This window comes from Bombus huntii, chromosome 13 (assembly GCF_024542735.1).
Source record: "Bombus huntii isolate Logan2020A chromosome 13, iyBomHunt1.1, whole genome shotgun sequence".
Classification (NCBI taxonomy): Eukaryota; Metazoa; Arthropoda; class Insecta; order Hymenoptera; family Apidae; genus Bombus; species Bombus huntii.
In genome coordinates this window covers 7,139,950-7,154,215 of record NC_066250.1, presented here as the reverse complement: position 1 = coordinate 7,154,215, position 14,266 = coordinate 7,139,950, and the positions used below count along the sequence as shown (strand labels likewise).

The 14,266-nt window shown below is 42.5% G+C and overlaps 1 protein-coding gene across 7 annotated transcripts in view; it reads right to left on the bottom strand.

Annotated features, from left to right (window-relative positions):
• LOC126872323 (homeotic protein distal-less) overlaps window positions 1-5,288 on the bottom strand; it is a 113,675-nt gene extending 108,387 nt beyond the window's left edge. For 3 of the 7 annotated variants that reach the window (XM_050632142.1, XM_050632144.1, XM_050632146.1), the window contains exon 1: window positions 3,462-5,288. In XM_050632142.1, the coding sequence (XP_050488099.1) occupies window positions 3,462-3,945 (484 nt within the window). In that variant the 5' untranslated portion in view covers window positions 3,946-5,288. Of the gene's footprint in view, window positions 1-3,446 lie in introns of all 7 variants that reach the window. The other 4 variants (XM_050632141.1, XM_050632145.1, XM_050632143.1 and 1 more) reach the window with 2 other exon arrangements.
• Between the last annotated feature and the right edge of the window lie 8,978 nt (window positions 5,289-14,266).

Genomic DNA, 14,266 nt, shown 5'->3' with positions numbered 1-14,266 from the left:
TCACGGACCCTTGGAAAATACGTTCGTTTCTTCCTTCCCATCGATGGTCAAGTATTCGCAATTTTCCAAATCGAGAGGAAAGGAAGGAAGGGAGAAGAAATTGCCGAGAGTCAGAGCCCTCGATCGTTTTACTGGATTCTTCTATGCAACGATGGGTAAACGTATCGTGTAACGTGCGAATATCTCGAGGGACGAACCCTTTTTTCATATACTTCACCATCGGGGGATTCACCGTTTCCTTTCTATCCATATTTATCTATTTTTTTCCTACTCTCCTAGCAATTTTCGACAAACTCACCGATTCAAGATTACCTATAACCGATATCCCAGTGCTTCGAATTACGGAAGGGGTGGTCCCAAACAGGCGAGAACCTCTCGTGGTTTTCATAATGCAGGAACGTTGGAACGTGCACGTTTGCGGCGGTAAAAGACAGGTGGAAAGAAAGAAGAACCATCGGTCATTATTAATTTACGCGATAGATAGGGTTCGCAAGGGAGGTTGTCGATTGTCCCCTTCAGAAAAGACAGAAGCCTATAGCGAGTTCCCGTAGAGAAGGAAAAACTCGTGTAAATTCCTCTTCAATTAATTTAGGATTTTATCGAGTGTCTTCCGTGTCGGGAATACCGTCGCGTCTAAAGAACTAAATATTGCACGTTTCTATCGACGGCAGCGACGATATCGTCGCTCGTGTTCGCCGACTCGCGGTTGACAGCTTCATCAGCAAAGCGATACGATATACCACTGGTATTTCGAGCAACAATTCTAAAAATGACGCATCGTGCTGATCATTTCTTTTCAATCGTTGTAACGACGAGCTTACTTAGCGAGGAATCGATGCTGATTTTTCTTTCGCGGCACACGGTGAGAAATTCATAGAACGTTTCCCTTTGTATATGTCAGAGAAGCGTCAGGAATAGAGTTGTGGGCATTTGCTAGATCTCCATTGAAATGGCCATCGCTGTGTTATAACGACGGTACGGCCTGATATTACGAGCATGAACACTGCCGATTCGACAATCAACAGCGGCGATTAGGCACTCGCGACGCTAGTGATAATGGTCTCAGGTTCGATAACGAATCCGCGGTCAACGGGAGCATAGATATACTTGCTCTAACTCAAACGTGTACTGATGGTAAGGCGCTATTCCCTTCCTCGATGAGGTCTCAATAAGGAATGAATCTTCGTCCCAGCGACGCCACCGAGACAAACTCTGGTGGGGTGTCTAAGTACACAAGATCCTCGGATCGACGTCGCTGTCGATTGTTCGATTTTGGGACACAAGCTGCCTGTCCGTTTGCAAAAATCTTAATTGCCGGAAAAACCCAGGTTTTATAGCGGGTCCTCGGGCTAACTGGATTTGTGCTGTGTACGTGCCTCAACAGCAGGTATTCATTGTCCGAAGGAATCATTGGCATGGTCAGATACCTCTATGGGTATTTCCTTCAATGAGGGTCATACTATCGCTCCATACCTTTGACCGCGGCTACGTTCGGCGGATGATCGCCTTGAGCCCAAGTTTATTATCACCAATCGCCAACAAGTACAATTGTACAATGAAATAAAATTGTACAATAAAGTTACAACTGTAAACTTTAATTACAATCTTACGGATTTTCCCGAAGTTCCAGAGGGGAGGCTCCGGTGGCCTTTCGTCTCCGACATATATAACAAAATTTGGAAGATTTGAAAGAAGTTGATGGAATTTTGCAATTGCTGATTGAAAATATTCGGAGTACTCTAAACTAATTTTGCAATTCGCAAACCGTTATACGTAGCTAAATAGTTTTACATGTAAGGGTGAAAATTGTGTGAATTTAAAAATAATTGATTACAAAGGACTTTGTAATTATTGATCGAGAATATTAAAAACATTTTGCGAATGTTTCTTTTCTCTGAACACATTGGTGTGTGAATAATTTCATACATAAGACGAAGGTGAAAATATGTACGTGTATCTAACTGTTTGTATTTCAACTGCCTGCATTTACATATTGAATAAAAATTTCTGTGAATTTTTTAGAGAGCCAAGATGATTTATGAGAGAAACAAATTGCAGTTTCACGGAAGTAAAATCTTATCAGAAAAAAAAAAGACAAAGATGAGAAATGCAAAGATGTTTAACGAAATAACAAGCAGCTTTATATATCTAATTGCTTGGCGTTAGCCAATATGTGAATATAAACTAGAAAAAGAGGACAAGATGAAGAAAACATGGATGCATGATTGCATGATGCACAATTGCATATATTGGAATTTAGTTAACTGTATTGAAATATACAGTAAAAACTCGCGTGAACTTCAAAGAAGTTGACGAGGAAAAAACACACGAAGAAGAAGGCGAGGGAAATGTGCAAAGAAACGATGAACAGTTGCGTATCTGACTGCTTGAATATCTAGCGACGCTTTTCGAGGACACAGGGAGGCCGCGACTATTCTCATTCAGCCGGGGGGCTTTTTGTTTCGTTCGTTAGCCGCTTTGCGGGACTTTTTCGGATCCCAAGAGGATTCTCTTTCCTAGTCGTATATCTTATTCCGTTTCTCGGCGTTATTGTGCCTGCCCAGGCCGTCGACCGATCCACTACCTGCTACTCTAGATTCTCTCTTCCGTTTTCGTTTCTTTTTTCGTCGAGCGCCTACCTCGCCAGATGCGAAATCAACGAAAGAAGTTTACGATTTTGACTTGGCGTCCGATCGCCACGCGAACGCGCAACCATAATGTATTTCCAACTATCTGACCTCCCACATGTGAAACGTTTCAGGATTAGATAATGGAACTACCAATTTGTGTTAAAAATATCGCAACATCGCTTCTATGTACTTATCGACGAATTATGCGTGGAATTGTAACGAGTATTCGGTTGAAATACGTTACGAGTGTAATGCGTTTTAAGTAGAATTCTACCGCCGGGATCAGACATCCGACTCTTGGGAAATTTAAAAGTATCGTTATCAGAAAAAGTATCACAATCGAATATAGTAATAGCGATAATTATACGTCTGATAACGATTCTTTAAGGTATTTCTAGTTGATATGGTTTATGAAAATATTCTATTACTTAAAGAACTTTATATTCTAATCTATGCTAATTGCTACTTGCTTTGAAAGACTCACAGCGAATCTATCAATTTAAACTGTTCGACAGTATGGTTATTAGAAAATAGTATAGTAAGCTTCGCTGTAAACCTTCCAACAGCTCTCCGTTCCAAGGAATTACTCATAGAAAATCCCTCTTATACACACTTTAAGCTTTTAAGTCAGCTACTTTGGTAACTTTTAAGATCAGCTGCAAACAAGATTAGAGAAAAGATTCACTGGATTGTCAACGTACAACCATCGCCGTCTTCGTCATAGATCGGCTCCGATTTCCAAGGAACGAGGAGCACAGAATTAAGTTAACTATCTTTATTCTAATAGTAGGAATAAAAAAGGCTGCGAATACATACAGTTAGGGTACTCACCGTCCTTGGGCGGTGAGGGGCACTGGGGCGCGTACGATCCCAGGTGATATCCATAGGCGTTATGCTGGTGCATGGGCGCGAACGGATATCCGGCTAGCGCGGACCTAGGACTGGGGAATCCTGCATCCGCGTGTTGCTGGTTCCCACTGCCTGGTCCGGATGTTTGGTGACTTAGCGCGCCGACTTGATGCGGGAATTGATGAGCACCAGGCACATTGTGTCCTCCGGGATAACCACCACGTAGACTGGCGGGATTATACAGATTATTATGTTGCAATTCGATGAATGCCGATTTTCCACTTTGTGAGACGGGCGTGCTCGATGTTGTACTATCGCCACCGTTTCCACCGGGTGGTCCAGGTGTCACCGAGCCCAATCCCGTGTGATGAAGATGCTGTTCCATGTCGGAACCACCGCCTCCAGCACCTGCACCACCGCCACCGCCACCACCGCCGCCTCCAGACGGTCCACCGCCTCCCGACATACTATTCGGGGTCGGGGTACTAGACGGACAGGGGTCGCCCGCCCCGAATGGGCTCCCCAGGTCCGTGAAGTTGAGCGTCGTCGTGCTGCCCGGACGCTCCACCTTAGTCGCGACGTCGATGCCGCCGCCACAGCCTACGGTTCTCGCGGACAAACTCGCCGACGACGTCGTCGCCGCCGCCGTCGCGCGAACGCCGTACGGGGCCCGAATCTTGGGGCCTCTGTTTCACGTTTCACGACTGGTCACTATCGATTAATGGATCGCTTATCGGTACAATGTTAATTCCCTATAAACAGGCAACATTTGGATATTCCTCATTTACTTCGTTCCAGATCGCGGACGGTTTTAATGGCTTTATCGGTGTTGCTATATTCGATAGATTTATGAGGCGATGATTGATGAGGACTGTTCAAAGGAGTTGATTTAGGTGATCTCTTCACTGCCACTTTAGAACGAACTGTAGTATGATGTTCGAATTGTCACTAGATTTAGTTAATTGTTTCTCTCACGTGTTCACAAATACACTAGTTTTGTAATTCTCCGCCAAGTAGTCTGTATTAGCTCGGTTACAGTTAGATCACTAAGCACTTCACCCGCGTAGCCTTTACGGAACTGAATCCAATTTCATGGATCGTATATTCGAGAAGATGCACCAAAGTCATGCACAGGTAGTTTTGTAAGGGTCAGCCCGATCTACGGTAACGTTCTCCGTGATCGAGTAAACTGCCCATCGGAGTAATGGTTCTTTGCACTGCGACGGAGCGGGCGTTTCACGTTCTTGGTCCCGTCGATCACTGTTCCAACAATCGTCACTGTTAATCACGTTCCGATCGTGCACCACCGCGAGGATAGTCACGATACCGGGCCGAAATCCGTGGTATACGATCGTCCTGGGTATTTGGAGCCACACTTGGGATATCGCACGATCCACGGTTTGGAAATTTGGTCTAGCTTCTCCGACGGAGATCCGGTAATCTGTCGGTCGAAACTGTGGTCCTAGCGTGACAGTACACTCGCGCGAACTGCGTGATTTAATTGTACGTCGCCGATGACACAGAGGCGTGCGCGCGCGCGCACGCTCGCTCTCGTTCAGCGGCAACCAGCAAGTGCTTTTTCCACACGCGCGTATGCCGTGATTATTCGACGCCGATGAGCATCGTGGCTCGGCCGACGTGGTTGTCGACGAGAGAAAACGGTCACGACGATTCGCCGATCACCGTAGGGAAGAAGAAGAAGAAGAAGAAGACGACGACGACCGACGAAGAAGAGAGAAAAGCACACACGCGCGCCTGGCCCAGTAACTGCAGTGCACACCGCGCGGCGCGGACCGGTATAATGATACATAATGAAGCCGAAGCCTCTCCCCGGAGCCCGGTGCGCCGTTTCCGAAAGTCGCCGCGGTGGCGCCACTCAAGGCCACACCCACGTTGGCCGTTAGCGCGCTACGCGATTGGCCGTTCCACCATTCCCCCACTTTGTGTCTGTGACGTCTAGCCGATCGATTGGCTGTACGGAGGCCATTATGGTGTCCGTGTAGGAGTTGACGAAATCGGGCCATGCCCACGGTTTACCGACACCCTCGGGGCACCTTCGCTCGTGGAGGTGTTTTCTCTACCTGTCCGGGGACCCTTTTCGTTCGTAGTGCGCGTACGACGCTGCCACTACTCCTGACAGACTCTGTCGGGGGTATAGCTCCGGTAAAGAAAGCCAGAGACCACGCTCGACCAGCGACGCTTGTATGCATGGAGCGCCGAGTTTCGGGCCGCCGCCGCCGCCGCCAACGACGACAAGAGACTCCCCCGTTCCCCTATCTACCGCCAATTCGATGGGAATCGAGGGTTGAGGGTGACGCTGACATCTGGGACGCGAGTGAATTTCCCTTGCCGAAAGATTGCACGTAGTTTCTGTTTCGCTGCTTCGAATTCGAGTATCTAGTGAAGACTATTCTTCCGCCACTTTTGCGCTATCTATCGTAGAATAATTCGAAAATGATACGATTTGGCTTTTCGAAGTAATCGAACAGGTTATTTATTATTGATATTCGCGATAAAAATTAGAATATACGATATCGCCTATTTCGGATCATGTAGATTGTTTTCTTACGATTTTATGGCTTTTGAGATTACATCTAGACGAAAAACTCGCGAAGATGCAACAAAAAACAGTCGGACGTCAACGTGACAGTTTGGCAACAGACGTCCTTAGCCCCGCCCATTAGCCCACCACGAAAGGAGTGGACCGGTGACGGAGGTGGAATACCTAGGACGACACGTTTTTCCGTTCTCGTGTACACGCAACTCGATTGCTAATTACTCGGTTCCATTTTTCGAGTGAAGCCTTCTACTGAACACATTCGATACTGCAATTTTTCATTAAGGTCGTACACACACGAAGTTTCCTCGAATGGTCATCCACTACGTCGCAGACCCAGACTGATATCGTAACAAATTTTTCTATCTTCTCAAAATAATGTTTTCCTCGCTTCTTTCGCTTGTTTAATATTTTTTTAAAATTTCACAAAACTTTAGAGTTAGAACGTATACGCTGAGGACTGCACGCCGCGAAAAGGCACGGGAACAACGCGTCGAGCCGTGTGACCTAAATTTTCCTCAAAAGATGCTAATCTGGCTGCGGTGGTCGCATTATAGGTAATAGAATTTTTTATCGGAACAATTTCTCGCCGGCTATACAGGAGTTGGTAGCACGGACGCGGAGTAGAAAAAAATTCAGCCAGTGAGCAAATTTCGTAACGCGCTTGGTCTTTTTGCTGATCGTATCTGCGCGAATGCAGCACGGTAGACAGGTGAAGGCGCGGAAAAGGATCAGATCCCATTCGCGGATAATCCGAAGCGTGGTTGTTCGCCCACGAACAACCTTTGTCTCCTTCTTCTGCCCATGCAATTAATTAGTATGCGAATAATCTTCTTTCACCTGCAATTTCGCGACCATATTGGAGAATCGACACGAGTTTTGTCGAAATTGATCAAAGGGTTGATACGGTAGAAGGTTTGGCTATCGGAATATCGATTAAGAGAATAATCGATTAACTAAAACGTTCAGCAGTGGTAAATTTGGAAATGATTTCTTCCAAGAAAGATTGAAAAACAAGAACAGAAACGTAACGAGATTTGGTTGCTATTTTTCTTTTCTTTTTTTTTTTTTTTTTTTTGCATATTCTTATTCGAAAATGTTATTATCGTAAAGTAGCTCACATTTTTGTTCAGAAGCTCTTGTTCTTGTTTGATATTAATATTTCTAAAATAGTCTAGAATGAATGATTGTTTCTCGTATGAAAACAAAGTGATTCCATTTGGTGCATCTCATTCAATCAATGTTTCACTGTATTTCGCAAGCTTTTCACGCATCAAAAATACTACCATAAATCATCAGGTCACGCTTTATCACTCAAATCCCGATATCTTATGAAACGTGTTCGTGTCGTCTTGAAATATCTAGTGAACGACCACAGTGTTACGTGATTGCGACTGGGATGCGCGTTATTGGCGCCCGTTACGGGGCAGGATTAAAGCTGACAAAATCAGGACGACAGCAAACGTCTAATTAAGTCGAAAGTCTTCGAGCGGCTGGGAAACGACACGTTCCACGCCAGCCAGTCCCTTATCTGATCGTTCCTAATCGTCTTCCCAGAATTGACGTTATTTTTTTCATCCGCCACCGTCGGCAATTTTTTTTCCATCCTCACGTTTCCAGAAAACCATTGTTTCCTACATAAGCTTTAACTATGAATGACTCTGGTAAATTTACCCAACCACGTAATCGACTGATCATAATTTTAATTATGCACAAGTAAGATATATCATCGTTATACGTACCTATAGTGATATTATAGGGATGAAAGAACGAGAAAGAAGGAATTAGAATCGGGAGCAAAAATAAAATAGTGTATTTGATAGGTAATGCCACCATGACAGCTAACACGAGGACATTTCTTCGATCGAATGATAATTACACCTAATCAGCATCGCTGGGCACAATTACCGACTATGCAGCGTGTATCGTCTGCAATGATACTAGTTGCCGGATAATATCCCGTTCATTAACATTGCATCACGTTCCAACGGCGCACACCTACTCGATGCTTCAATTACACGAATATTTATTCTTGATGCGATTGCCTGGACGACGTGAGATTAATTACACAATAACCTATCGAGATAGAAAACTATGGAAGAACTAATTTCCGCGTAAACAGCGCCGTGTAAATTGTACGACGATAATGTAGTAAGAAGAACGAATACTTGGGGGTGGTGGAAATTGGATATTTTTCGCCTCGCTTAAAAAAACTCATAGAGAACGTAAAAATATAAAGTTCTTAGTAAAGAAATATATTATGTTCATTTATTGGAAATCTGCAAGTTCGTGCTCTGGGGATAGCGAGCCATCTTAAAAATAATTCGAAGAAACTGTGCACGTGAACAAATTGCGGAATCGAAGAAAACCAAAACAACTATCGCAAGATCGTACTATATCAGAATGGCAACTACACATTGACTTTAATAATACACATACTGCTTTTAATAACCAATTAAAAGGAGATAAAAGAACAGTTCATAAAGGATAAATGCGTAGTTCCAGTTCTAGTATGTAATTATAATTTTAATAATTTTCCACGTATTCGTGAAGCTTGATATTTATTACTACAAGTGGATTAAGAACATTTTCCAATTCCGAGCATCGCCGAAAATGACCACTCTCAAACTCTCAACCGTTCTGTCTGATCCAAGCAAAAGAGAGTAAACGACGTTGGAGGAGGATTTTTAACCAGTAGGTCAAAGGCTCGAGGATAACCAGTGTTCGTTTAAAGGATCCGTTTCACCCATCAATGGTTATAACCGGATGCAAAAATAACCATCGAAGTGCCGGCGGTGGAGTACTTAAAATCGAATTTTTCTACGTCTCCCGAAGAAAATCACTTCCCTCTTGGTAATGCAGGGGTACCGATGCGCCCTCAGGTACGGTACTAGGCCAAAAGAGCGTGGCACGCTCTTACAGCGCGAAATTACATTGGGGGGCTAATTGCACGGCGGCGGTAGCGCAAACACGTGTCATCAGTTGACCACCACCACCAACACCAACACCAACAACACAACGAACCACCACACACTATCATGGTTCGGCATGGCCATCACCATGCAATACCCATGGTGGGTAGCTGCGCGGTCGGTTGTGTACGGTGAATTACGTAATTGAGGTAAATGGCGGCTATCCAGAGTGCGGGGAACTGTGCTAAATAAAATGCCATTCAATTAGGCGACGAGAGGACCCGTGTCGACGTTCCTGCTTCAGCGTTGACTGCCTCCGACTGTGACGAGCCACCGCGCAACTTTCCTAAAGCCGATAGATTCTCCAACCGAAACTTTCTACTTTAAAAGGACCCAGCGATGGTAAGAATCGACGGATAATTGGGCAGACGTAATCAGCACGCCTTGTTGCTTCTCTTTCGAATATATCGGTGAACCTTAGGATTGCTGGTTGTCGTAGAATGTTGAAATGTTTGGGCAAAGTCGAATATGGTAAGTCAGATGGAGTTACGTTCGGTGATTTTGTAGATTCCCATTTGTTTAAGTGGAGAGAAAGGATTTTCAGTGATCCAATAAATATTCGTGTGAGATGTTTCGATGATTATGAATAAGAGGGACGAAGGTTCATGATGATGAAAAGTATGTTGATTATGGTGGATAATCAGGCAGATTTATTTAGCAAATTTTGCCTTTGAAATGTCTAGTTCTCATTGGGAAACTGAAGCAATAGCGTAATTTTACAAGCTTTCAGTATCAGTAGATTTTCTCGTATAAGAGTAACAAGTTCGAAGCAGATAAAGTTTGCAGGTGAATTTTACAAATTACAAGCTGCGATAATTAATTGTTATATTCGGCGTAAAATTGTAAGATTACAGGAACCGTTTGTGCAAGTCAAATCCGCAACTTCAAATTTATCATCTCTCAATCGATTAATGCTATTACAATTAGTAAATTATCGTGCAAGAAAACGTTAACAGAACTTGAAACTACATTGAGGTACATGAATAAAGTCGAACATGAGGATCTTTAAAATCTTTCATTCAAGCAATTTTCCAAGCTTTTAATTTCAATTCCAAGTTTCAGTGGAGAGAAAGGTATCTGAATGCTTCGACGAATTTGCGCGTGAAACGTTTCAAAATTTCTACTTGCTTAAATGGAACGACCGAGGGATGGAGCGAAAAAAATCGACGGCTAGATAGACGATGCTCCATTCAGCGATTTCTTAACACACCTTCCTTTTTTTATGGACCAATTTCGCGATTCTATGTTACGAGAGGGGAAAACAGAGAAGCAGAGAGCCGTTCTCCGAGTGGAAAGTAGAATATAAACAGTGGCGGCGTGGAAACTCGTGCACGAAAATTACACGGCGAAGTGGCGGTTTTATTCTACTCACGGTTCTCGTTTCCCCGGCCAAATCAAAACGACGTAAAAATATTTCTAAATTACAGCGCGAAGTAACACTTTTATCGCCCCGGTGTAATTGCGCTCGCATCTCGCAAAACGAGAACTTTCTCTTGCCTCTACTTTCGCAGTTTCCGCGATCGCCACTTTTCCATTCCTTCTCATTTCCATTCCTGCCGATGATACAACGATCCTGTAACCCGATCGTACAAAAACAAATTTTATAACGTGTCTTTAGACGTCGTCGAATTAACCAGATGAAATCATCCCCCTATTATTGCTACGTTGGTAGGAAGTATGATATAGAAGATAATGTATTAATCCTAAAAGGATGATGAAGAATAATAATCTCAAGAATTTCAGGGAAGCAATTTTTCTATACTTTGCGATTTTTCCACCAGCATTCTCGCTATCTAATATTTCGAAGGCTAGCTAACAGTGATACGAAAGTTTAATTAACACATTAAAGTTATCAAATAAGAAGAAAATGAGATTATGAGAGAACATCACAAAAGATTCGTGCATAAAATTAAGTACGAAGGATACTAATTATAGGATATTAAAGAAAATGAAGTTTTAATGAGTTTAAGAACTCGAGCGAACAAAAACTATCTTAAAGGAATGGGAAAAAATTGTTCTGCCATTTCGAAAAAAAAAAATCAAACTGGTTTTAAATCGTAAAATACAATGAAGAAAGAAGAAAAATTAGATTAATAACTAAAAATGAAAGAATAAGAAATTAAATGAATCTTTAACATCTTTTACTCGAATCCATAAATAAATATGAAAAATTTCCAAATTCTCTAGTCTCGTCTCAGAACAAGATCTTTTTACAATCGCGATTACAAGGGTACGAGCAAACTTCCATCCGATGGCAGATCTCAGAGCACTCCTCGATGCCCGAAGCAGTGACAAGCTCCGATCATAATTTTCGTTCTTTACTGCCAGGCAGTAAAAACCCGGACGAGTATGGGTGGGCGTTGCCCGCAAACATTGCGTTTGACCGTATTCTACGCGGTATTACCCCGTCCAAAATCGTTTCCTATATTTAGCCACGGACCATGTCCCACCCCCACTTTCCAGACACTTCAAACACCGTTCCACGCTTATGAAACTATCGTTGAAATTTATTAAACCACTGAAAAACTCTTTTCTCCATGCAAATAACACGCTATCGAATCTATCTCATAAGAATCAGTCTCATAAGATCGCTGTGAAACAAATTCATTCTATTTTGGAATGCATACACATGCAGTGTCTTATATTATACGTCAGTTTATTTATATTATACGTCATTCTTATTTCTGTCTACTCTTTAACAAATTTTCTGCCGCAAAATTAAGGCACACTAGAAATTTTCCAAAATGCACTATCTTCATAATTCATCTATATTCAATCTATATTTCATAATTCATCTAAGTAAGTCGATCTTCGCTCGCAATCGGTGCTCCAAACCGCTCGACCCTCAGTCAGACGACGGAAGAATTCTCACTTCCACAGTGCCACTTATGAAACTACCTCAAACATCGACAAACCAAATCTATCTCGCATCGCAATCTCTCGTTAAAACAAGTTTATCCTACTTCGAATCGCAGAGAAAAATATTTACACACACATTCGTGCGCGTGTGTATTATTTTTTCCCGAACGCGGCTACCTGGTGCATGCAGGCGTACAGACGTATGCGGGTATGAAATTATAGATCAGGTGCACCAGATCGCTGGAACATCCGGCTCATTAGAATTTCAGTTTCGTTTAACTTGACGAGGTGTACGCAGCTTTGTGGATCTCGGGCCGAGAAATACAAAAAAAGCCGCGCTTTTAAGGAGCACGCACGCCGCGGGGTGAACTCAAACGTCGGTGTCGAGCGAATCGTCTCGTCGATGTTCGATGAACCGAACAGTCGTCACGCGAATGAACTCGAAACTCGCCGATTGAAATTCATTTCCACGGTGACTCGGGGTTAAAGAGCTGCTTGCAGATTTGCGGAATCAGAAAGGGGATGGAACAAAGGGATGTTTGGGTGAGTCTACTGAGAGGAGGGGAAAGGGGGAGGAAATAACGAGCTCGTGGAGGGATGTTAGCCAAGGGAAGGGATGAAAACGTGGATTCGTCTTGGAGAAATGAATGGCGCACTTGTGACGAGAATGTCGATGAGAGTCGAAGATTCATTGAGCTTGTAGAACCTCTAAAGAACGCGTCAATTGATGGATGAATATAAATGTATATATATGTTCTACTTTATTTATAGAAAATATAAGAATCTTATACATACGAGGGATTGATTGCAAGAAAATTATTTAATAAGCTCGAAATTACGGAATAATTTGTAATTTACAACATGTCGATAAATATCTTGGGATTAAAATAATGTAGAATCTGATGAGTAACGTCGTCAGAACGACGCAGAAAAGCGAAGGACGAATCCTAAATTGAATGTTTCTCGTTCACCTCGCTATACAGGTTTTTAATGATCGGCCTAGAAAATCGATCCGATTGGAGATTAACCGACATTTCCCACGTTAGATTCGATCGAGGAAAAAGAAGCAACATCCGCCGGCACCTGTAACCTCTCATTGAAAGGATGTTTCTTGGCTGAGGAACGAACCACACCCTTTACGGTGGCGTTCCTTCATCCCCATTCTAGGCGATCGTCACTTTCTCTGACGTAGCCGATGAAACGCGGCATCCTTTTGTTTCTACCGTCCATTCACCTAAACTGGCAACCACCTCGAGGATCGCCGTTTATTCTCTCCTTTTTCCACGTATCTGGAAGAAGAAGAGGAAAAAAGGAGAAAAATAGAATAACGCGGCGGTATCGAAGGCAAGACTCAAGGAAAAAAGGACAAATGGAATGGAAGGGTAGGAGACAGAGTAGGAAACGGGCCAGTATAATTACAGGGACGATCTTGGCTAAGCTGGATGAGTGACAGTGGAGATCGTCTTTCTCAATCTAGCGGCCCTTCCGTAGAGGAAGTGACATTCTAAAATTAACCTGAAAAATAGTATTTCTCTGTAATATGATTTATTGTAGCTTTTCGAAATGTTCTTAGCTCGTACACTGTAAATTATTTGAAAATTCAGTTACAGACGTACAGATTCTTTTGTCTTTTGGTATAATAACTTTGAATAAATAACCAGATAGAGGAATTTTAGGAATTACTCACTCGTATAATTGGTAAAAAAATTTAAATAAGGTTCTTTATATCCAGTTAAGGAAGGGTAGCTTTATGAGCATAAAAGGCAAGTGAAACTATTATGTTATAAGTGCATTTTACGGTCTATCTTTGCTAAATTCAATATTACAATGAACTAATGTATTAGTGTTCCTATCCTGCGCTACCATCCCAAATATCGATAATGGAACAAAGGATCTCGAATAATTTATGTAAAGTTGTTCAACGTTTTATAGCATTCATTTCTTTGAAGCCACGAAGAGTGACTTTATGACCGCAATACATCAATGTAACTATAAATTAATTAAACATATTAACGTCTCTATTCTTTGCTACTATCCTGCCAATCGATATTCGAGCAGAAAGACTTGGAATAATTTGCGAAAAATTGTTTAAATTTTCAATATCGCCTATTTCCCTGAACCGATGAAGAAAGGGGATGATGACTTTGCGGTTGTGAATCATCAGCATAATCATGGAAAATTAACTGACAAATTTATCAATAGAATCAAGTCCATATTATCAATCAGTAAAGTCAGGCGATACAAATTAGAATAATTTAAAGAAATTGTTTGAATATTTGATATCGACCGCTTCCCTGAATTCAAGAAAGAGGGTGGCTTTGTAACCGTAAATCTTTGTGTTAGCATAACCGTGAAGTAATTAAAAATCAACCTACAAATTTATCAGCTTCATATTACCA